The sequence below is a fragment of the Lichenostomus cassidix genome, unplaced genomic scaffold (genome assembly GCF_008360975.1).
Source record: "Lichenostomus cassidix isolate B80296 unplaced genomic scaffold, HeHo_3.0 HiC_scaffold_38, whole genome shotgun sequence".
Classification (NCBI taxonomy): Eukaryota; Metazoa; Chordata; class Aves; order Passeriformes; family Meliphagidae; genus Lichenostomus; species Lichenostomus cassidix.
This window is the reverse complement of record NW_028147440.1, coordinates 882,319-905,523: the sequence shown is the minus strand read 5'-3', so window position 1 is coordinate 905,523 and position 23,205 is coordinate 882,319. Positions and strand designations below refer to the sequence as shown.

General features: G+C 43.3%; 3 protein-coding genes across 4 annotated transcripts in view; 2 read left to right on the top strand and 1 right to left on the bottom strand.

The window, feature by feature from the left end:
• Positions 1 to 1,768: 1,768 nt before the first annotated feature.
• On the top strand, positions 1,769 to 6,691 carry NDUFA3 (NADH:ubiquinone oxidoreductase subunit A3). The gene is made up of 4 exons (XM_085045666.1): positions 1,769 to 1,871; positions 4,047 to 4,121; positions 5,032 to 5,109; positions 6,510 to 6,691. The coding sequence occupies exons 1-4, from the start codon at positions 1,862 to 1,864 to the stop codon at positions 6,599 to 6,601; spliced, it is 255 nt and encodes an 84-aa protein (XP_084901792.1). The 5' UTR covers positions 1,769 to 1,861; the 3' UTR covers positions 6,602 to 6,691.
• A 1,668-nt stretch (positions 6,692 to 8,359) lies between these two features.
• On the bottom strand, positions 8,360 to 17,679 carry TFPT (TCF3 fusion partner). Of its 2 annotated transcripts, none has more exons than XM_085045663.1 (6): positions 17,596 to 17,679; positions 14,222 to 14,526; positions 13,705 to 13,775; positions 12,517 to 12,586; positions 10,345 to 10,535; positions 8,360 to 8,588 (listed from the first exon to the last, which is right to left on the bottom strand). In XM_085045663.1, the coding sequence occupies exons 2-6, from the start codon at positions 14,522 to 14,524 to the stop codon at positions 8,486 to 8,488; spliced, it is 738 nt and encodes a 245-aa protein (XP_084901789.1). In that variant the 5' UTR covers positions 14,525 to 14,526; positions 17,596 to 17,679; the 3' UTR covers positions 8,360 to 8,485. The 2 variants fall into 2 exon arrangements, with proteins under 2 accessions (XP_084901789.1, XP_084901790.1); XM_085045664.1 differs by having other exon boundaries at positions 14,222 to 14,880; positions 17,596 to 17,675.
• A 16-nt stretch (positions 17,680 to 17,695) lies between these two features.
• Positions 17,696 to 23,205, top strand: part of PRPF31 (pre-mRNA processing factor 31) — a 34,654-nt gene continuing 29,144 nt past the window's right edge. Inside the window, exons 1-3 of the mRNA XM_085045645.1 lie at positions 17,696 to 17,775; positions 19,453 to 19,642; positions 23,145 to 23,205. Of these exons, the coding sequence (XP_084901771.1) occupies positions 19,466 to 19,642; positions 23,145 to 23,205 (238 nt within the window). The 5' untranslated portion in view covers positions 17,696 to 17,775; positions 19,453 to 19,465. The remainder of the gene's footprint in view (positions 17,776 to 19,452; positions 19,643 to 23,144) is intronic.

The window sequence follows — 23,205 nt, the reverse complement described above, 5'->3', positions numbered from 1 at the left end:
TGGGAGAAATTTGGGGAGAAAATGTCAGAATTTGGGAGAAATTTGGGGAATTTGGGAGAAATTTGGGAGATTTGGGAGAAATATGGGGAAAATTTGGGAGAATTTGGGCAGTTTGGGAGAAATTTGGGGGAAATTTGGGAGAATTTTGGGAATTTGGGAGAAATTTTGGGGAATTTGGGAGAAATTTGGGGGAAAAGTCTCAGAATTTGGGAGAAATTTGGGGGATTTGAGAGAAATTTGGGAGAAATTTGGGGTTCCTGGGGAGAAATTTGGGGAGAAAGTGTCAGAATTTGGGAGAAATTTGGGAGAAAATCTGAGAATTTGGGAGAAATTTTGGGGAATTTGGGAGAAATTTGGGAGAAAATCTGAGAATTTGGGAGAAATTTTGGGGAATTTGGGAGAAATTTGGGGTTCCTGGGGGAAAATTTGGGGAAAAATCTCAGAATTTGGGAGAAATTTTGGGAATTTGGGAGAAATTTGGGGAAAAAGTGTCAGAATTTGGGAGAAATTTGGGCAATTTGGGGGAAAAAAATCTGAGAATTTGGGCAATTTGGGAGAAATTTGGGGAGAAAATCTGAGAATTTGGGAGAAATTTGGGGGATTTGGGAGAAATTTTGGGCAATTTGGGGAAAAAATCTCAGATTTTGGGCAATTTGGGAGAAATTTGGGGGAAAAGTCTCAGAATTTGGGAGAAATTTGGGGGAAAATCTCAGAATTTGGGGAATTTGGGAGAAATTTGGGGAATTTGGGAGAAATTTGGGGTTCCTGGGGGAAAATTTGGGGAAAAAGCTCAGAATTTGGGAGAAATTTGGGGAATTTGGGAGAAATTTTGGGGAATTTGAGAGAAATTTGGGGGAAATTTGGGGAGAAAATCTGAGAATTTGGGAGAAATTTGGGGAATTTGGGAGAAATTTGGGGAGAAAATCTCAGAATTTGAGAGAAATTTGGGGAATTTGGGAGAAATTTGGGGAGAAAGTGTCAGAATTTGGGAGAAATTTGGGTTCCCTGGGGGGAAATGTGGGAAGAAATCTCAGAATTTGGGAGAAATTTGGGAGAAATTTGGGGGAAAAGTCTCAGAATTTGGGAGAAATTTGGGGGATTTGAGAGAAATTTGGGGAAATTTGGGAGAAATTTGGGAATTTGGGAGAAATTTGGGGTTCCTGGGGGGAAATTTGGGGAGAAAATGTCAGAATTTGGGAGAAATTTGGGGAATTCGGGAGAAATTTGGGAGAAATCTCAGGTTTTGGGGTCCCCAGTTCCCAAATTTGGGATTTTCTCTCTCCCCCCCAAATTTGGGACCCAAAATTCCCTCTCCCCCCCAAATTTTTTACCCCAAAATTCTCCTTCTCCTCCCAAAATTCTCCTTTTCCTCCCAAAATCCTCCCAATTTTTGACCCAAAATTCCCCCAAACCCCCAAATTTGGATCTCCCCGCCCTCCCCCTCCCCAATTCCCAAATTTCGGCTCCCCTCCCCCCAAAACCCTCCCTCCCCCCCAATTTTTTCACCCCAAAATTCTCCTTTTCCTCCCAAAATCCCAAAATTTTTCCCCCAAAATTCTCCTTTTTCCTCCCCAAATCCTCCCAATTTTTGACCCAAAAACCCCCAAATTCGGGTCTCCCCGCCCTCCTCCCCTCCCCCTCAATTCTGGCCCTCCCCTCCCCCCCAAATTGGGTTTTTTTCCCCCAAAATTTGGGTTTTTTCCCCCAAAATTTGGGGTTTTTTCCCCTCCCCCCCCTTACCTCCCCACTTTCCCTTTCGCTTCCCGCCAGGCCACGCCCACCCGCCGTGACGTCATGACGTTATGCTGAGCGTGTGACGTCATCGCGCCGCGGCGCCCGGACGTCCTTGAGGGGGGAGGGGATGGCGGGAGGTGAGTGAGAATTGGGAAAATTTGGGGAAATTTGGGGTTTTTTTTGGGAAATTGAGGGGAAACTGAGGGAAATTTGGGTCTTTTTATAAAAATTGGGGGAAATTGAGAGAAATTTGGGGTTTTTTCCTAGAAATGGAGGGGAAAATTGAGGGGAATTTGGGGCTTTTTTCCTAGAGATTGAGGGGAAATTGGGAGTTCTGAGGGGATTTTTGTGGAAATTAAGGATCCTGAGGGGATTTTTGGGGAAATTGAGGGGAAATTGGGGAGTTCTGAGGAGATTTTTGTGAAAATTGAGGGGAATTGGGGGAAATTGAGAAGATTTTTGTGGAAATTGGGGAGTTCTGAGGAGATTTTTATGGAAATTGAGGGAAATTTGGGTTTTTTTAATAGAAATTGGGGGATTTTTGGGGTTTTTAATGGAAATTGAGGGAAATTGAGGAGTTCTGAGGGGAATGTTACAGAAATTGGGGATCCTGAGGGGAAAATCGGGTTTTTTAGTGGAAATTGGGGCAAATTGAGGGGATTTTTGTGGAAACTGGGGAGTTCTGAGGGAATTTTTATGGAAATTGGGGGAAATTTGGGGTTTTTTGTAGAAATTGGGGGATTTTGAGGGGATTTTTGGGGTTTTTAATGGAAATTGAGGAGATTTTGGGGGAAATTGGGGGAAATTGAGGAGTTCTGAGGGAAATGTTACAGAAATTTGGGATCCTGAGGGGAAATTTGGGTTTTTTAATGGAAATTGAGTGGAAATTGGGGGAAATTGAGGGGATTTTTGTGGAAATCGGGGAGTTCTGAGGAGATTTGTATGGAAATTTGGGGAAAATTGGGGTTTTTAGTGGCAATTGAGGGGAATTTGGGGTTTTTAATGGGAATTGGGGGAATTTGAGGGGAAATGGAGAGGATTTTGGGGGAAATTTGGGGTTTTTTAGTGGAAATAGAGGGGAAATTGAGGGGATTTTGTGGAAATCGGGGAGTTCTGAGGGGATTTTTAGGGAAATTGGGGGAAATTTGGGGAAAATTGAGGAGTTCTGAGGGGAATGTTATAGAAATTGGGGATCCTGAGGGGATTTTTTGGGAAATTGGGGGAAATTTGGGGATTTTTAATGGAAATTGGGAGAAATTGAGGGGAAATTTTGGGGTTTTTAGTAGAAATTGGGGAAAATTGACGGGAATTTGGGGCTTTTTTTCTAGAGATTGAGGGGAAATTGGGAGTTCTGAGGGGATTTTTGTGGAAATTGGGGAATATTGAGGGGATTTGGGGGGAAATTGGGGATTTCTGAGGGGATTTTTAAATGGAAATGGGGAAACTGGGAGGTTGGGGTTTTTTGAGTGGGGATTGAGGAGGGTGGGGGATTTCTATGGAAATTGGGGGAAATTTGGGGTTTTTTAATAAAAATTGAGGGAAATTTGGGGTTTTTTTGTGGAAATTGGGGGAAATTTGGGAGAAATTGAGGGGAAATTGGGGAGTTTTGAGGGAATTTTTATGGAAATTGGGGGAAATTGGGTGAAATTGAGGGGAAGTTGAGGGGAAATTGGGTTTTTTTATGGAAATTGAGGGAATTTCGGGAGTTCTGAGGGGATTTTTATGGAAATTGGGGGAAATTGAGGGGAAATTGGGGAGATTTTAGGGGAAATTGGGGGAAATTTGGGGTTTTTGAGGGGAAATTGGGGTTTTTTGTGGAAATTGAGGGGAAATCGAGGGGAAATTTGTTTTTTTTAATAGAAATTGGGGTTTTTTTAATGGAAATTGAGGGAATTGATAGTTTTTTTGTGGAAATTGGGGAGTTCTGAGGAGATTTCTATGGAAATTGGAGATCCTGAGGGGATTTTTGGGGAAATTGAGGGGAAATTGGGGGAAATTGAGGGGAAATTGGGGTTTTTTAATGGAAATTGGGGAGAAATTGAGGGGATTTTTGTGGAAGTTGGGGGAAATTTGGGTTTTTTTATGGAAACTGGGGAGTTCTGAGGGGATTTTTATGGAAATTGGTTTTTTTTTTGTGGAAATTGGGGAAAATTGAGGGGAAATTTGGATTTTTTATAGAAATTGAGGGGAAATTGGGGGAAATTTGGGGTTTTTTGGGGGAAACTGGGGGGAAATTGGGGTTTTTTTATCCCATTTTGTGTATTTCAGTTATATTTAGGATAATTTTTGGGATATTTTGGGATTTTTTCCAGGCCTGGGCTCTGCCCTGAGGACCTTTTGGGCCAAAGAACCTGTGATTGCAGCCAGCTTTGCCATTGCAGCTCTGGGTGAGTTTTGGGGAATTTTGGGGGATTTTTGGGATTTTGAGGTGATTTTGGGGTGATTTTGGGATTTTTTGGGGATTTTGGGGGATTTTTTTGGGATTTTTTTTGGATTTTGGGATTTTTTGGGCATTTTTTGGGGATTTTGGGGGATTTTTTTGGGGGATTTTGGGGATTTTTGGGGGAATTTTTTGTGATTTCTTTGGGGGATTTTTGGGGATTTTTGAATTTTGTGGGAATTTTAGATTTTCTGGGATTTTTGGGGTATTTTTGGGGTTTTGGTGATTTTTGGGGGATTTTTTGGATTTGGGGGATTTTTTGGGGATTTTGAGGGATTTTGAGGTATTTTGGGGATTTGTGGGGATTTTGGTTTTTGGGGTGATTTTGGGGATTTTTGGGGTTTGGGATTTTGGGGATTTTGGGGGAATTTTGTGATTTTGGGGTGATTTTTGGGGATTTTGGAGATTTTGATTTTGGGGATTTTGGGGATTTTGTGGTTTTTGGGGGATTTTGGGGATATCTTTTGGGTTTGTGGGGATTTTTGGGGGATTTTTGGGAATTTTGGGGGAATTTGGGGAGGATTTTGGGAGTTTTTTGGGAAGATTTTAGGATAATTTTGTGGTTTTGGGGGATTTTTTGGGGATATTTTGGGGTTTTGAGGGGATTTTTGGGGGATTTTTGGGGGATTTTTTTGGGAATTTTGGGGGATTTGGGGAGGATTTTGGGAGTTTTTTTGGGAAGATTTTTTAGGATTTTGAGGGGTTTTGGGGGATTTTTTTGGGGATATTTTTTGGGTTTGAGGGGATTTTTGGGGGGATTTTTTTGGGAATTTTGGGGGGAATTTAGGGAGGATTTTTGGGAAGATTTTTTGGGATAATTTTGGGGTTTTTTTGTCTCCTAACCCCAAATTTCCCAGCTGTGATTTCTCCTCTGCTGAGTCCTTACACCAAATATTCAGGGATGATCAACAGAGCCACACCCTACAGCTACCCAGGTGAGCCCAAAATGCCCCAAAAATGCCCCAAAAATATTCCAAAAATATCTCAGAAATATCCTAAAAATGCTCCAAAAATATCCCTAAAATATCTCAGAAATATCCTAAAAATATCCCAGAAATATCACAAAAATATCTTAAAAATGCCACAAAGATATCCCTAAAATATCCCAAAATATCCACAAAAATATCCTAAAATTATCCCAAAAATATCCTAAAATTATCCCCAAAATATCCCCAAAATATTCTAAAAATATCCTAAAAATATCCCAGAAATATCCTAAAAATAGCTCAAAAATGCCCCTAAAATGTCCCCAAAATAATCCCCCAAAACTATCCCAAAATTATTGCCAAAATATCCCCAAAAATGCCCCAAAAATATCCTAAAAATGTCCCTAAAATATCCCCAAAATCCCCCAAAATCCTCCAAAAATCCCCCAAATTTCCCCCAAAATCACCCAAAATTTCTGAAATTCCCTCAAAATCTCCCAAAATTCCCCCAAAATTCCCCCAAATCCCCCAAAATTCCCCAAAACTCCCCAAAATTCCCCAAAAAATCCATAAATCCCTACATTCCCAAAATCCCCCAAATTCCCCCTAATTTCCCCAATCCCCCCAAATTCTCCCTAAATTCCCCAACTACCCAAAATTCTCCCTAAATCATTCCTCAAAATTCCCCAAATTCCCCAAAATTCCCCAAATCCCCCAAAATCCCCAAATTTCTCCCAAAATCCCCCAAAATTTCCCCAAAACTCCCCAAAATCACTCAAAATTCCCCCAAAACCACTCAAATTTCCCCAAAACTCTACCTAAATCCCCCAAAATTCCCCCAAAATCTCCCCAAATCCCCTCAAAATCCCCAAAATCCCCCAAAATTTCCCACATTTTCCCAATTTTCCAGTTCCCCTGCGGGACAACGGTAACCTCCCCGATGTTCTTAAAATCCCTCAGATGTCCCAAAATTCCCCAAAATTCCCCCAAAATTCCCCCAAAACTCCCTCAAATCCTCGAAAAATTCCCCCAAAATCCCTGAAAATTCTCCCTAATCACGAAAATTCCCCCAAATCACCCAAAATTTCCCCAAAATTCCCCAAAATTCTCCCTATATCCACTCAAAATTCCCCCAAATTTCCCCTAAATTACCCCAAAATTCCCCCAAATTTCCCAAAAATCCCCCAAATTTCCCCCAAATCCTCCCAAAAATCCCCCAAATTTCCCCCAAATCCTCCCAAAATTCCCCCAAAACTCCCTGAAAATCACCCAAATCTCACCAAAACTCCCCAAAATTCCCCAAAACCACAAATTCCCCCTAACTTCCCCAAAACTCCCCAAAATCCCCCAAAATTTCTGAAATTCCCCCAAAATCACCCAAAATTTCCCAAATTTTCCCAAATTTGCAGTTCCCCTGCGGGACGACGGCAACCTCCCCGACGTTCCTTCTCACCCCTGTGACAAGGAAGGACCAAACCTGCAGTGGCTGAAGGACCTCTGAGACCCCAAAATCCCCCAAAATCACCCCAAAATCACCCCAAAATTACCCCCAAAAAATGGGGGAGTCCAAAAATACAGAATTTGGATGAGATTTTGGTGTTTTATTGTGAAATTTTGGGGCTTTTGGGGGGATTTTGGAGGGTTTTGGGAGGAATTTGGGTGAATTTTGGGATCATTTCGGGTTATTTGGGGAGATTTTGGGGTTTTTGGGGGAAATTTGGGGGAATTTTGGGATCTCTGGGTTATTAGGGTTCCCCCAGGAGTCCAAAAAATACAGAATTTGGATGAATTTTTGGTGTTTTATTGTGAAATTTTGGGGTTTTTTGGGGGATTTTGGAGGGTTTTGGGGGGAATTTGGGATGATTTTGGGTGGATTTTGGGGTCTTTGGGGGGAATTTTGGGGAGATTTGGGGGAATTTTGGGGATTTTGGGGTTTCTGGGATTTTGGGGTCCAAAAAAAGTGGAATTTAGTAAAGTTTTGAGTGTTTGTTGTGAAATTTTGGGGTTTTTTGGGTTTTTTGGGTTTTTTTGGAGGGTTTTGGGGGAAATTTGGGGTCATTTTGGGTGGATTTTGGGGTCTTGGGGAGAATTTGGGGGAAATTTGGGGAATTTTGGGGTTTCTGGGATTTTGAGGTTTTCCCAGGATCCCAAAAATACAGAATTTGGATGAATTTTTGGTGTTTTATTGTGAAATTTTGGGGGTTTTTGGGTTCCCTGGAGGGATTTGGGGTGATTTTGGGGAGATTTTGGGGTTTTGGGGTTTCTGAGATTTTGGGGTCACTCGAGGTTCCCCAAAAATACAGAATTTGGATGAGATTTTGGTGGTTTATTGTGAAATTTTGGGGGTTTTTTGGGTTTTCTGGAGGGTTTTGGGGGGAATTTGGGATTATTTGGGATTTTTTGGGGGAATTTGGGGTGAATTTGGGGAGATTTTAGGTGAATTTTGGGGTTTTTGGGGAAATTTTGGGATCTCTGGGATTTCAGGGTCACTCAACTCCTCCCAAAAAATAAAACATTTCAATAAATTTTAACTTTTTATTACCAAATTCAGGTTTTTTGGGGTGAATTTTTGGGATTTTGGGGAAATTTGGGGTTATTTGGGGTGGATTTTGGGATAATTTGGGGGAAAATTTGGGGTTTTTGGGGAATTTGGGATCTCTGGGATTTTGGGGTCACTCGAGGCTCCCCAAAATTACAGAATTTGGATGAATTTTTGGTGTTTTATTGTGAATTTTTGGGGGGTTTTGGGGAATTTTGGGGTGATTTTGGGTGGATTTTGGGGTCATTTAGGGAGAATTTGGGGAAAAATTTTGGGTTTTTTGGGGAATTTTGGGATCTCTGGGATTTTGGGGTCACTCAAGGCTCCCAAAAAATAAAACACTTCAATAAATTTTAACTTTTTATTACCAAATTTGGGGGTTTTTTGGGGTTTCTGGAGGGTTTTGGGGTGAATTTGGGTGATTTTGGGTGGATTTTGGGATAATTTGGGGGAAAATTTGGGGTTTTTGGGGAATTTTGGGATTTCAGAATCACTCAACTCCCAAAAAATACAACATTTCCATAAATTTCAACTTTTTTATTACCAAATTTGGGGTTTTTTTGGGGTGAATTTTTGGGATTTTGGGGAAATTTGGGGTTATTTGGGATTTTTTGGGGGAATTTGGGGCGGATTTGGGGAGAATTTGGGGGAAAATTTGGGGTTTTTGGGGAATTTTGGGATTTCAGAATCACTCAACTCCCAAAAAATAAAACATTTCCATAAATTTCAACTTTTTATTACCAAATTTGGGGTTTTTTTTGGGGTGAATTTTTGGGATTTTGGGGTTTCCAGCGGCGATTTCCATCTCTCCGTTTTTGGGGTGAATTCTCGGGATTTTGGGGTTCCTCAGTCAGTCGAATTCGGAGAATTTGGGGAATTTTGGGGGTTTCTCGGGGCTGGGCGGGGCCCAGGTGGGGGAGGGGCGGAGGGGAAGCTCCTCCCCCTTGGGCTGGGGGGGGGAGGGGAGGTGAGAAATTCTGGATCCCAAAAATTGACCCAAAAAACCCAAAAATTAACCCAAAATTAACCCAAAAACCCCAAAAACGAACCCAAAATGAACCCAAAACTGACCCCGGAATGAACCCAAAATTAACCCCAAAAACTAACCCAAAAAATTAACCCAAAACCCCCAAAATTAACCCCAAAAATCCCCCCAAATCCCCCCAAAATCCCCCAAATTCCCCTCAAATCACCCCAAAAATCCCCCCAAAGTCTCCCCCAAAATCCCCCAAATCCCCTAAAACCTCCCCAAAATCCCCCAAAACCCCCCAAATTCCCCCAAAATCCCCTCAAAATCCCCCAAAACCCCAAAACCCCCAAAATCCCCCAAAACATCCCCAAACCCCCCAAAATCCCCCAAATCCCAAAATTCCCCAAAATCCCCCAAATCCCCAAAACCTCCCCAAATGTCCCCAAAATCCCCACCCCCAAAAAACCCAAACCCCCCAAATTCCCCCAAATCCTCCACCCCAAAAAAACCCCCAAATCCCCCAAAATCCCAAAACCCAAAATTCCCCCAAATCCCCCAAATCCCCCAAAATCCCCCAAATTCCCCCAAAATCCTCCCAAAATCCCCAAATCCCCCAAACCTCCCCCAAAATCCCCCAAATCCTCCAAATCCCCCAAAACCCCAAAACCCTCCAAATCTCCCCCCCCAAAATCCCCAAAATCCCCAAATTCCCCAAAAATCCCCCTAAAATCCCCAAATCCCCAAACCCCCCAAACCTCCCCCAAGTCCCCCAAAATCTCCCCAAAATCCCCAAACCCCCAAATCCCCCAAAATCCCCCAAATCTCCCAAAACCCCCAAAATCCCCAAAATCCCCAAAACCCCAAAATCCCCAAATCAAAAAACCCCAAATCCCCCAAATCCTCCCCCAAATCCCCCAAAATCCCCAATTTCCCCCAAATCCCCCCAAAATCCCCAAAAAAATCCCCCAAATCCCCCAAATCCAAAATCCCCAAAATCCCCCAAATCCCCCAAATCCCCCAAATCACCCCCAACCCCAAATCCCCAAAATCCCCAAATTCCCCCAAAATCCCCAAAATCCCCCCAAATCCCAAAAAACCCCCAAATCCCCAAAATGCCCCAAAACCTCCCAAATCCCCCAAATCCCCCAAAATCCCCCAAATCCCTCCAAACCCCCCAAACCTCCCAAACCCCCAAAATCCCAAAATCCCCCAAATCACCCCCAAATCACCAAATCCCCCAAATTAAAATCTCCCCCCCAAAAATCACCCAAATCCCCCAAATCCTCCCCCAAATCCCCCAAAATCCCCAAATTCCCCAAATCACCCAAAATCCCCCAAACCCTCCCCAAAATCCCAAAATTCCCCCAAATCCCCCAAAATCCCCCCAAATTCCCCCCAAAATCCAAAACCCCAAAAAACCCAAATTCCCCCAAATTCCCCAAAATCCCCCAAACCCCCAAATCCCCAAAATCCTCCCCCAAAAAATCCCCCCCAATCCCCCAAAATTCCCCCAAACCCCCCAAAATTCCCCAAAATCCCCAAAATCCCCAAAATCCATCCAAATCCCCCCAAAATCTCCCAAAACCCCCAAAATCCCCCAAATTTCCCCCAAACCTCCCCAAATCCCCCAAATCAAAATCCCCAAAATTCCCTCAAATCTCCCCAAAACCTTCCCAAAATCCTCCCAAATCCCCCCAAAATCCCCCAAAAATCCCCAAATTCCCCCCCGACTCACCTGGCCGCCGTTCCCGCAGGGGTTTTGGGGTCCCCCCTGCCCCCCCCGCCGCCCCCCCCGCGGCTCTCGGCGACGTTTTTTGGGGTTTTGGGGTTCGGGGGGGGGAGGGGCGGCCAGGGGGCCTGGGGGGAGGGGAGGGGGGGAGGCTCGTTCTCGGCGTTCCCGGGGGGGGCTGGGAGACAACCCTCGTCCTGCGGGAAATTTGGGATTTTTTTATTTTGGGGGATTTTGGGGGAATTCGGGTGATTTTTGGAATTTGGGGGAGATGTGGAGTTTTTTAAGGGGTTTGGGGGATTTTGGGAGGATTTGAGGATTTTGGGGGATTTGCAGAATTTGGGATGATTTAGGGCTTGGGTAATTTTGGGGATTTGGAGTGGATTTTTGGGAGATTTTGGGGTGGATTTTGGGGTTTTTAGGGGATTTGGATTTTTGATGTGGGGTGAACTTGTGGCATTTTGGGGGTTTTTTTAAGAGGTTTGAGGGGATTATTGGGGTATTTGGGGGGATTTTGGGAGGATTTTGGGGGATTTGAAGTGGATTTTGGGGTGGATTTTGGGAGAATTCAGAATGATTTGGGGGATTTTTGGGTGTTTTGGGGTGAATTCAGGGAATTTTGGGGGATTTGGGGAGGTTTGCGGTGATTTTTGGGGTATTAGGGGGGATTTTGGGAGGGTTTTGGGATGATTTGGGGGATTTTAGGGTGATTTGGGATGATTTTGGGATGGATTTGGGGGGATTTGGGGATTTCAGGTGATTTTGGGGGCTGGGAGACAACCCGTCTCCATGGGAAATTTGGGATTTTGGGTTATTTTGGGGATTTTGGGGACTTTGGGTGATTTTTTGGGGGGTTTGGGGTGATTGGGGGATTTTGGTTGGATTTTGGGAATTTTGGGATGATTTTGAGAGGATTTGGGGGAAATGTGGGGATTTTGGGATGATTTGGGGGATTTTTGGGTGTTTTGGCGTGAATTCGGGAAATTTTGGGGGCTGATTTTGAGGGGTTTGAGCGATTTTGGGGGGATTTGGGGGATTTTGGGAGGATTTTGGGATGATTTAGGAGAATTTGGGGGTGTTTTGGGGAATTTTGGGGAAATTTGGGTGATTTTCGGTTATTTGGGGGGATTTGGGGGAAATGTGAGTGATTTTGGGGGAATTTTGGGGTCCCAGAGGTGGATTTAGGCAAGTTTTGGGGGCAGCTGGGGGAAATTTGGGGGATTTTGGGGGATTTTTTGGGGTTTTTGAGGGACTTGGGGGTTTGGAGGGATTTTTGGGAGATTTTGGGGGTTTGGGGTGATTTTGGGTGGATTTTGGGGGAATTTGGGATGATTTGGGGGATTTTGGGTGTTTTGGGGTGAACTGGAATTTTGGGGGTTTTAATGGGTTTGGGGGGATTTTTGGGGTATTTGGGGGTATTTTGGGGGATTTTGGATGGATTTTGGGGTTATTTGGGGGAGTTCAGGTGATTTTCAGGTGAATTTTGGGATAATTTGGGATAATTTTGGGATAACTTTGGGATAATTTCAGGAAAATTTTTGGGATAATTTTGGAACAATTTCAGGATAATTTTGGGATAATTCCAGCTGATTTTTGGTATAATTTTTAGGATAATTTTGGGATAATTTCAGCTGATTTTTGGGATAATTTTTGGGATAATTTTGGTATAATTTTGAGATAATTTCAGGTGATTTTTGGGATAACTTTGGGATAATTTTGGGATAATTTCAGGCGAGTTTTGGGATAATTTTTGGGATAATTTTGGGATAATTTCAGGTGAGTTTTGGGATAATTTTTAGGATAATTTTGAGGATAATTTTTGGGATAATTTCAGGATAATTTTGGGATGATTTCAGCTGATTTTTGGGACAATTTTGGGATAATTTTGGGATAATTTCAGGACGATTTCAGGATAATTTCAGGTGATTTTTGGGATAATTTTGGGATAATTTCAGGATAATTTCAGGTGATTTTGGGGCAATTTTTTGGATAATTTCAGGGTGGATTTTAGGGTGATTTTTGGGATAATTTCAGGTGATTTTTGGGATAACTTCAGGATGATTTCCAGGTGGTTTTTGAGGCAATTTTGGGATGATTTTGGGGTAATTTTTTGGGATAATTTTGGGACAATTCCAGCTGATTTTTGGGACAATTTTGGGACAATTTGGGGTCCCTCACCTGCAGCAGCACGGTCAGCTGGCCCTGCCTGTAGCGATCGCCGTGAGAATCCAACACCTGCATCAGGAACCTGCCGGGAAAAGGGGGCGTGGCCAAAAATGGGCGTGGTCACAAATGGGTGTGGTCATTGTGGGCGGGGCCAAATAAAAGGGCAAATCCCAGGTGTGTCCAGGTGTGTTTTGATGTCCCCAGGTGTGTCCCAGTTGTCCACAGGTGTCCCAAAGTGTCTCTGAGGTGTATCTCAGGTGTGTCCCCAGGTGTATACAGGTGTGTTGTGACGTCCCCAGGTGTGTCCTCAGGTGTGCCCAGGTGTCCCCAGGTGTGTCCCAAGGTGTCCCCAGGTGTATCCAGGTGTGCCCAGGTGTGTTCTGATGTCCCCAGGTGTGTCCCAGTTGTCCCCAGGTGTATCTCAGGTGTGTCTCATGTGTCCCCAGGTGTGTCCCAAGGTGTCCCCAGGTGTGTTCTGGTGTCCCCAGGTGTCTCTCAGGTGTATCCAGGTGTGTCCCAGGTGTGTCCCAATGTCCCAGGTGTCCCCAGGTGTATCCCAGGTGTGTCCCCAGGTGTCCCCAGGTGTGTCCCAATGTCCCAGGTGTATCCCAGGTGTGTCCCCAGGTGTCTCCACGTATGTCTCAGTGTCCCCAGCTGTCCCTAGATGTGTCCCCAGGTGTCTCCAGGTGCATACAGATGTCCCCAGGTGTATCCCCGGTGTCCCCAAATGTTTCCCAAGTGGATCCAGGTGTATCTCAGGTGTAATGTCCCAATTGTCCCCAGGTATATCCAGGTGTCCCTAGGTGTGTCTCAAGTGTCCCTAGGTGTGTCTCAGGTATATCCCAGGTATCCCCAGGTGTCTCCCAAGGTGTCCCTAGATGCCTCTTCAGTGTATCCCCAAGTGTCCCCAGGTGTGTCCCAATTGTCCCCAGGTGTCTCCAGGTGTGTTCTGATATCTCCAGGTGTGTCCCTAGGTGTGTCCCACCTGTCCCAGGTGTTCCCAGGTGTATCCCAGGTGTGCCCAGATGTGTCCAGGTGTATCTCAGGTGTGTCCAGGTGTCCCCAGGTGTGTCCCAGGTGTCCCGCGGTATATCCCGTGTGTGTCCCAATGTCCCCAGGTGTCCCCAGGTGTATCCCAGGTGTCCCCAGGTGTGTCCCACCTGTCCCAAATGTCCCCACCTGTCCCCAGGTGTGTCTCACCTCCTCTCCAGCTGCAGCCTCCTGGTCACTCTCTGCACCTGCCGCAGCCTCTGCAGAGCTCTGGCGTTCACCTGGGCGGGGCCAAAGGGGGCGGGGCCAAAGGGGCGGGGCAAAAAAGGGGCGGGGCCACTCAGGGTGGGGCCAAAGGGGGCACTCACCTGTAGCCACGCCCTCACCTTAGCCACGCCCTCACCTGTAGCCACACCCTTTACCTCTGAGTCCCTCACCTTAGCCACACCCACATTAGCCCCACCCACTGGTCAGGCCACACCCTCACCTGCCTGAGCTCCCTGCACCTCCTCCTGTCAGCCACGCCCTCACTCAGCCCCGCCTACTTGTCAGGCCCCACCCACCATGACCCCACCCTCCCCTCAGCCCCACCCACCTTAACCCTTTTGGCACCTGTCAGACCACACCCTCACCTTTAGCCACGCCCTCACCTTTAGCCACACCCTCACCTGTCTGATCTCCCTGCACCTCCTCCCCTTAGCCCCGCCCACCCTGACCACACCCTCACCTGCCGGATCTCCCTGCACCTCCTGCCCAGCGCCTGCAGCTTCAATCTCCTCCTGCGCTGCTCCTGCCCCTCCCCCTCCTGCCCCTCCCCCTCCTGCCCCTCCCCCTCCCTGCGCCGGGCCGGGCGGGGCTGAGGGGGGAGGGGCGCCGCGGCCACGCCCACTTCCGGCCCCGCCCCTCCCTCGGGCTCCGCCCCCCCGTCGGGCTCTCCCTCGCTTTCCAGAATGTTCCCTCCGAAGAGAGGCTCCAGGGCCAGGTCGGAGCAGGGCGGGGCCGAGAACTCCTCGAAGGAAACACCTGCCATACCTGCCGGGAAATCACCTGAAATTAGCCCAAATTATCCTCAATTTATCCTGAATTTATACAGAATTTATATAGAATTTATACAGAATTTATCCTGAATTTATACAGAATTTATATTGAATTTAGCCAGCTCAGAGCAGGGCGGGGCCGAGAACTCCTCGAACGAAACACCTGCCATACCTGCCGGGAAATCACCTGAAATCAGCCCAAATTTATCTGAAATTTATCTGAAATTTATCCTGAATTTATACAGATTTTATCCTGAATTTATCTGAATTTATATGGAATTTATATGGAATTTAGCCAGCTCAGAGCTGGGCGGGGCCGAGAACTCCTCGAAGGAAACACCTGCCATACCTGCCGGGAAAATAGCCAAAATTAATCCAAAATTATCCCAAAATCATCCTCAATTTATCCTGAATTTATCCTGAATTTATCTGAATTTATGTGGAATTTATTGTGAATTTATTGTGAATTTATTGTGAATTTATTGTGAATTTATTGTGAATTTATATGGAATTTATCCCAGCCGGGCAGGGCTGAGAACTCCTCGAAGGAAACACCTGCCATACCTGCGGGGCAAAAATAGCCAAAATTAATCCGAAATTATCCAAAATCATCCTCAATTTATCCTGAATTTATCCCAAAATAATCCTGAATTTATACGGAATTTATATAGAATTTATACAGAATTTATCCTGAATTTATATGGAATTTATTGTGAATTTATATGGAATTTATCCCAGCCAGGTGGGGCTGAGAACTCCTCGAAGGAAACACCTGCCATACCTGCCGGGAAATTAGCCCAAAATTAATCCAAAATTATCCCAAAATCATCCTCAATTTATCCTGAATTTATCCTGAATTTATCTGAATTTATGTGGAATTTATACTGAATTTATACTGAATTTATTGTGAATTTATTGTGAATTTATATGGAATTTATCCCAGCCGGGCAGGGCCGAGAACTCCTCGAACGAAACACCTGCCATACCTGCCGGGAAAATAGCCAAAATTAACCCAAAATTGTCTGAAATTTATCTGAAATTTATCCTGAATTTATCCCAAAATAATCCTGAATTTATACGGAATTTATATAGAATTTATACAGAATTTATCCTGAATTTATATGGAATTTATTGTGAATTTATATGGAATTTATCCCAGCCGGGCAGGGCTGAGAACTCCTCGAAGGAAACACCTGCCATACCTGGGGAGAATTTACCTGAAATTAGCCAAAATTTATCCCAAAATCATCCTGAATTTATCCCGAATTTATACGGAATTTATTCTGAATTTTTACAGAATTTATACAGAATCTATACAGAATTTATGTGAAATTTAAGCGAAATTTATACAGAATTTATCTGAAATTTATCTGAATTTATCCTGAATTTATACAGAATTTATCCTGAATTTATATGGAATTTATCCTGAAATTATGTGAAATTTATCTTGAATTTATATGGAATTTATCCTGAATTTACATGGAATTTATCATAACTTTATCCTCAATTTATGTGAAATTTACCCTGAATTTATACGGAATTTATATGGAATTTATGTGAAATTCATTCTGAATTTATACAGAATTTATTTTGAATTTATACGGAATTTATCCTGAATTTATGTGAAATTTATCCTGAATTTATATGGAATTTATCCTGAATTTATAGGGAATTTATATGGAATTTATGTCAAATTTATCCTGAATTTATATGGAATTTATCCTCAATTTATACAGAATTTATCCTGAATTTATGTGAAATTTATCCTGAATTTACACTGAATTTATCATAAATTTATCCTCAATTTATGTGAAATTTATCCTGAATTTATAGGGAATTTATATGGAATTTATGTCAAATTTATCCTGAATTTATCAGAATTTATTTTGAAATTATATGGAATTTATATGGAATTTATCTGAATTTACACAGAATTTATCTGAATTTTATCCCAGTCGGGATAAATTCCCCTTCCCCATCCCTCCCAGTCCCTCCCAGTTTGCTCCCAGTCTGTTCCCAGTCCATCCCAGTTCAATCCCAGTCCCTCCCAGTCTCCCCTAATCCCATCCCAGTCCATCCCAGTTTGCTCCCAGTCTGTTCCCAGTCCATCCCAGTCCATCCCAGTTCAATTCCAGTCTCTCCCAGTCCCATCCCAGTCCCTTCCCCATCCCTCCCAGTTGCTCCCAGTTCACTCCCAGTTCATCCCACTCCCTCCCCGTCCCTCCTAATGCCCATCCCAGTTCTCTCCCAGTCCATCCCAGTTCCCCTCCCAGTCTCTCCCAGTTGCTCCCAGTTCTATCCAAGTCCCTCCCAGTTCCTCCCAGTCCCATCCCAGTTTGTCCCCAGTCTCTCCGAGCTCATTCCCAGTCCCTCCCAGTTCAATCCCAGTTCCATCCCAGTTCCCCGCCAGTCTCTCCCATTCCACTCCCAGTCTCCTCCCAGTCCTATCCCAGTCCATTCCCAGTTTGTTCCCAGTCCATCCCAGTCCCCCCCAGTTGCTCCCAGTCCCTCCCAGTTTGTTCCCAGTCCACCCCAGTCTCCCCCAATCCCATCCCAGTCTGTTCCCAGTTTGTTCCCAGTTCCTCCCAGTCCAATCCCAGTTCCATCCCAGTCCATCCCAGTTTGTTCCCAGTCTGTTTCCAGTCCCTCCCAATGCCTCCCAGTCCAATCCCAGTCCATCCCAGTCTGTTCCCAGTTTGTTCCCAGTTCCTCCCAGCCCAATCCCAGTCCATCCCAGTCCATCCCAGTTTGTTCCCAGTCCCTCCCAGTCTCTCCCAGTTCCATCCCAGTCCATCCCAGTCCATCCCAGTTCCCTCCCATTCCCTTCCCAGTCACTCCCAGTCCATCCCAGTCCCCCCAGTATCCCTTCCCCATCCCGCCCAGTGCTCCCAGTTCCCTCCCAGTCCCCCCCAGTCGCTCCCAGTCCCTCCCAGTCCCTCCCAGTCCATCCCAGTTCATTCCCAGTTCATTCCCAGTTCATTCCCAGTTCCATCCCAGTCACTCCCAGTCCATCCCAGTCCATCCCAGTCTCCCCGCACTCCCCCAGCCCCATGACGTCACGCACCGCCCGATGACGTCACTCCTCAGCCGCCCTGCCGCGCGCGGCGCTCCGGTGGGGGGGAGGGGCGGAGCGGGGCGGCGCGCCCTGATGACGTCAGAAGAACCGCCGGAACGGGAAGTGTCGTTCTTCCCGGCGCGCCGCGGGGCGGAAGTGACGTCAGAGCGGCTGCGGCGGGAGCGAGAGGTAGCGGAGAGAGAGAATTTGGGGGAATTTGGGGGAATTTGGGGATTTTTTGGGGAATTTTGGGGAATTTTGGGGGAATTTGAGACGATTTGGGGGAAATTTGGGGAACGTTTGGGGAATTTTGGGGGATTTTGGGGGAATTTGGTGACTTTTTTGGGAAATTTTGGGGACTTTTGGGGATTTTGGGGGAATTTTTGAGGAATTTTGGGGGATTTTGGGAAGATTTTGGGGACTTTTGGGGAAATTTGGGGAATTTTTTGGGATTTTTGGGGAATTTTTGGAAAATTTTGGGGATTTTGGGGATTTTTGGGGAATTTTTGGGGCATTTTTTGGGGAATTTTTTTGGAATTTTGCGGAATTTTTGGGGGAATTTCGGAGGTTTTGGGGAATTTTGGGGTTGGGAGTCACCAAAGGTGGGGGTTGGGCTCCCAGTTTGCTTCTCCCAGTGCTCCCAGTTTGCCCAGTTTGGGGAATTTGATCCCAATTTCCATTCCCAGTTTCTCCCAGTTCGATTATTTCTCATTCATTTTTCTCCCCCAGTTCTCCCAGTTTGATGATTTCCCTAACTGGGATTCCATTCCAACCCCAATTTCCCATTCCCAGTTCTCCCAGTTTGAGGATTTTTCCTTGTTTTTTCATTGATTTCTCATTGGTTTTTCATCGATTTTTCATTGGTTATTTTTAATTGATTTCTCATCAATTTCTCACCAATTTCTCATCAATTTCTCATTGATTTTCCATTGATTTTCCATTGATTTCTCATCGATTTCTCATCAATTTCCCATCAATTTCTCATCAATTTCTCATTGATTTCTCATCAATTTCTCATAGATTTCTCATTGATTTCTCATCGATTTTTCATTGTTTTTTCCTTGTTTTCTCATTGATTTTCCATTGATTTCTCATCGATTTCTCATCAATTTCTCATCAATTTCTCACCAATTTCTCATCAATTTCTCATTAATTTCTCATCAATTTCTCATCGATTTCTCATCAATTTCTCATTGATTTTCCATTAATTTCTCATCAATTTCTCATCAATTTCTCATCAATTTTTCCTTGTTTTCTCATCAATTTTTCATCAATTTCTCATCAATTTCTCATCGATTTCTCATCAATTTCTCATTAATTTCTCATTAATTTCTCATTGATTTTCCATTGATTTCTCATTGATTTCTCATCAATTTCTCATTGTTTTTTCCTTGATTTTCCATTGATTTCTCATTGATTTTCCATTGTTTTTCCATTGATTTTCCATTGATTTTCCATTGATTTCTCATCAATTTCTCATCAATTTCTCATTAATTTCCCATCAATTTCCCATCAATTTCTCATCAATTTCTCACTGATTTTCCATCAATTTCTCACCAATTTCTCATCAATTTCTCATCGATTTCTCATTGATTTCTCATCAATTTCTCATCGATTTCTCATTAATTTCTCATTGATTTTCCATTGATTTCTCATTGATTTTCCATTGATTTCTCATCGATTTCTCATCAATTTCTCATCAATTTCTCATGAATTTCTCATTGTTTTTTCCTTGATTTTCCATTGATTTCTCATCAATTTCCCATCAATTTCCCATCAATTTCTCATCAATTTCTCATCAATTTCTCACTGATTTCCCATCGATTTCTCCTCAATTTCCCCCTAATTTCCCATTAATCCCCCCAGCCCCTCTCCCAGCATGTCCCTGGCCGATGAGCTGCTGGCTGACCTGGAGGAGGCAGCAGAGGAGGAGGAGGAGGCTGAAGGCTCCGAGGGGATTGAGGAACCTCAGATTGAGGATGTGAGGGAGGAGAGTGAGCTGAGCGACAGTGCAGAGTCTGTCAGGAGTATTGCCAAGCTATGGGGCTCCAAAGCGGTGAGAAATCCTGAAAAATCAGCCCAAAATTACCCCAAAAATATCCTAAAAATATCCTAAAAATATTCCAAAAATATCCTAAAAATATCCTAAAAAAATCACTAAAATATCCCAAAAGTATCCTAAAAATATCCCTAAAATATCCCAAAATATTCCTAGAAATCACCCCAAAAATATTCTAAAAATATCCCAAAAATACCCCAAAAATATCCCAAAATGTTCCTAAAATCACCCTGAAAATATCCTAGAAATATCCCTGAAATATCCCAAAAATATCCTAGAAACTACCCCAAAAATATTCCAAAAAATATCCTAAAAATATCCCAGAAATCACCCCAAAAATATTCTAAAAATATCTCAAAAATAGCCAAAAAATATCCCAAAAATATCCCAAAAATAGCCCAAAAATATCCCAAAAATGGCCCAAAAATGGGAGCAGAGTGAGCTGAGCGACAGTGCAGAGTCTGTCAGGAGCATCGCCAAGCTATGGGGCTCCAAAGCGGTGAGAAATTGCCTGAAAATTACCCCAAAAATATCCTAAAATATTCCTAAAAATATCCCTAAAATATCCTGAAAATATCCTGAAAATCACCCCAAAAATAGCCCAAAATATTCCTAAAATCACCCTGAAAATATCCCAGAAATAGCCCAAAAATATCCCGAAAATATTAAAAAAAAATCCCAGAAAATGTCCCTAAAATATCCAAAAAATATCCCAAAAATATCCCTAAAATATCCTAAAAATATCCCAGAAATCACCCCAAAAATCAGCCCAAAATAGGCCTAAAATATCCTAGAAATTATCCCAAAATTATCCCAGGAATAGCCTTAAAATATCCTAAAATCACCCTGAAAATATCCCAGAAATCATCCCAAAAATGGACTAAAATATCCCTAAAATATCCTAAAAATCAGCCCAAAAATGTCCCTAAAATATCCCAAAAATATCCTAAAAATATCCCAGAAATTACCCCAAAAATAGCCCAAAGTATCGCAGAAATCACACTAAAAATGTCCTAAAAATATCCCAAAAATATCCCTAAAATATCCCTAAAATGTCCTAAAAATATCCCAAAAATATCCCTAAAATGTCCCAAAAGTATCCCAAAAATATCCCAAAATTATCCCTAAAGTATCCCTTAAATATCCCAGAAATATCCCAAAAATATCCTAAAAATATCCCAGAAATTACCCCAAAAATAGCCCAAAAACCACCCCAAAAGTGTCATAAAATATCCCAAAAATATCCCAGAAATAGCCTCAAAATATCCTAAAATATCCCAGAAATCACCCCAAAAATAGCCCTAAGTATCGCAGAAATTATCCCAAAAAATCCCAAAAATATCCTAGAAATTACCCCAAAAATAGCCCAAAAGTCACCCCAAAAATGTCACAAAATATGCCAAAAATATCCCAAAAATATCCCAGAAATATCCCAAAAATATCACAAAAATATCGCAAAAACCAGCCCAAAATGTTCCTAAAATCATCCCAAAAATCAGCCCAAAATAGCCCCAAAATATCCCTAAAATATCCCAAAAATATCCTAAAAAGATCCTAAAAATATCCCTAAAATATCCCAAAAATACCCCAAAAATATCCCAAAAATATCCCAAAATATTCCTAAAATCACCCCAAAAATAGCCCAAAGTATTGCAGAAATTACCCAAAAATATCCCAGAAATTACCCAAAAAATATCCTGAAAATGCCCTAAAAATATTCCCAAAATATCCTAAAATCACCCCGAAAATATCCCCAAAATATCCTAAAAATACCCCAGAAATCACCCCAAAAATATCCTAAAAATATCCCTAAAACATCCCAGGGATCACCCCAAAAATCAGCCCAAAATAGCCCTAAAATCACCCAAAAAATATACCCTAAATACCCCAAAAATACCCAAAATAACCCAAAAAACCCCCCAAAATACCCCAAAACCCCCAAATCCAACCCCCAAAAACCCCGAAAAACCCAAATCTACCCCAAAAAACCCCAAAAATACCCTAAAAAACCCCAAAAAACCCCAAAGCCACCCCAAAAATACCCAAAATCCACCCCAAATCTACCCCAAAAAACCCAAATCCACCGCAAAAAACCCCAAAAAACCCCAAAAACTTCGAAATTCACCCCAAAAACCTCCCAAATCCACCCCAAAAAACCCCCAAAAACTCCTAAATCTACCCCAAAAAACCCCAAAAATACCCTAAAAAACCCCAAAAATCCCCCAAAAAACCCCCAAAAACTTCAAAATCCACCCCAAAAATACCCCAAAAACCCCCTAAATCTACCCCTAAAAACCCCAAAACCCCCAAATTCATCCCGAAAAAACCCCAAAATCCCCAAATCCACCCCAAAAAAACCCCAAAAAGTTTGAAATTCACCCCAAAAATACCCCAAAAAACCCCAAAAAACTCCCAAATCCACCCCAAAAAACCCAAAAACCCTTAAATCTACCCCAAAAAAACCCCAAAAACTCTGAAATCTATCCCAAAAATACCCCAAAAAACCCCAAATCCATCCCAAAAAAACCCCAAAAACTCCCAAATCCACCCCAAAAATACCCCAAAAACCTCTAAATCTACCCCAAAAAAACCTAAAAAAACCCCAAACCACCCAAAAAACCCTCAAAAAACCCCAAACCCACCCCAAAAATACCTTAAAAACCCCCAAATCTACCCAAAAAACCCTAAAAAAACCCCAAACCACCCAAAAAACCCCAAATCCAACCCCAAAAAGACCCCAAAAACGCCCTAATCCACCCCAAAAAAAACCAAACCCCCTGAAATCTACCCCAAAAATACCCTAATAAACCCCAAAATTCCCCCCCAAAACCCCCAAAAAACCCCCAAAACTCCCAAATCCACCCCAAAACCACACCTGAGACCCGAAAAAACCCCAAATCCACCCCAAAAAAAACCCCAAAAAACCCAAATCCACCCCAAAAAAAACCGCCAAAACCCGTAAATCTACCCCAAAAATCCCCAAAAATACCCCAAAAACCCCCAAAACCCCAAATCAACCCCAAAACCCCAAAATCAACCCCAAAACCCCAAAATCAACCCACAAAACCCCAAATAAACCCCCAAATCCACCCCCAAAAATGCCGAAAATCCACCCCAAAAATACCCCAAAAACCCCAAATCCACCCAAAAAAACCCCCAAAAACTTCGAAATTCACCCCAAAAAAACCCAAAATCCACCCCAAAAAAACCCACAAAACCCCAAATCTACCCCAAAAATACCCTAAAAAACCCCAAAAATCCCCCAAAAAACCCCCAAAAACTTCAAAATCCACCCCAAAAATGCCCCAAAAACCCCTAAATCTACCCAAAAAACCCCTAAAAACCCCAAAAAACCCCCAAAAACCCCAAAATTCAAAAAAAACCCCAAAAAACCCCAAATCCACCCCAAAAATGCCCCAAAAACCCCCTAAATCTACCCAAAAAACCCTAAAAAAAACCCCAAAAAACCCCAAAACCCCCAAATTTTGGGATTTTGCAGTTTGCTGACATCATGCAGAAAATCGAGGAATATATCGGGAAACAACCCAAAGCTGCCGAAG

Excerpts from the sequence above, each read along its gene's own strand:
- NDUFA3 (XM_085045666.1), top strand. Across the intron at positions 4,122-5,031 it reads CTTTGCCATTGCAGCTCTGG|CTGTGATTTCTCCTCTGCTG; the intron begins GTGAGTTTTGGG and ends CAAATTTCCCAG. Across the intron at positions 5,110-6,509 it reads CACACCCTACAGCTACCCAG|TTCCCCTGCGGGACGACGGC; the intron begins GTGAGCCCAAAA and ends CCAAATTTGCAG.
- TFPT (XM_085045663.1), bottom strand. The coding sequence starts at position 14,524 with ATGGCAGGTGTTTCCTTCGAGGAGTTCTCGGCCCCGCCCTGCTCCGAC. Across the intron at positions 13,776-14,221 it reads GGTGCAGGGAGATCCGGCAG|GTGAACGCCAGAGCTCTGCA; the intron begins GTGAGGGTGTGG and ends GGCCCCGCCCAG. Across the intron at positions 12,587-13,704 it reads AGGCTGCAGCTGGAGAGGAG|GTTCCTGATGCAGGTGTTGG; the intron begins GTGAGACACACC and ends TTTTCCCGGCAG.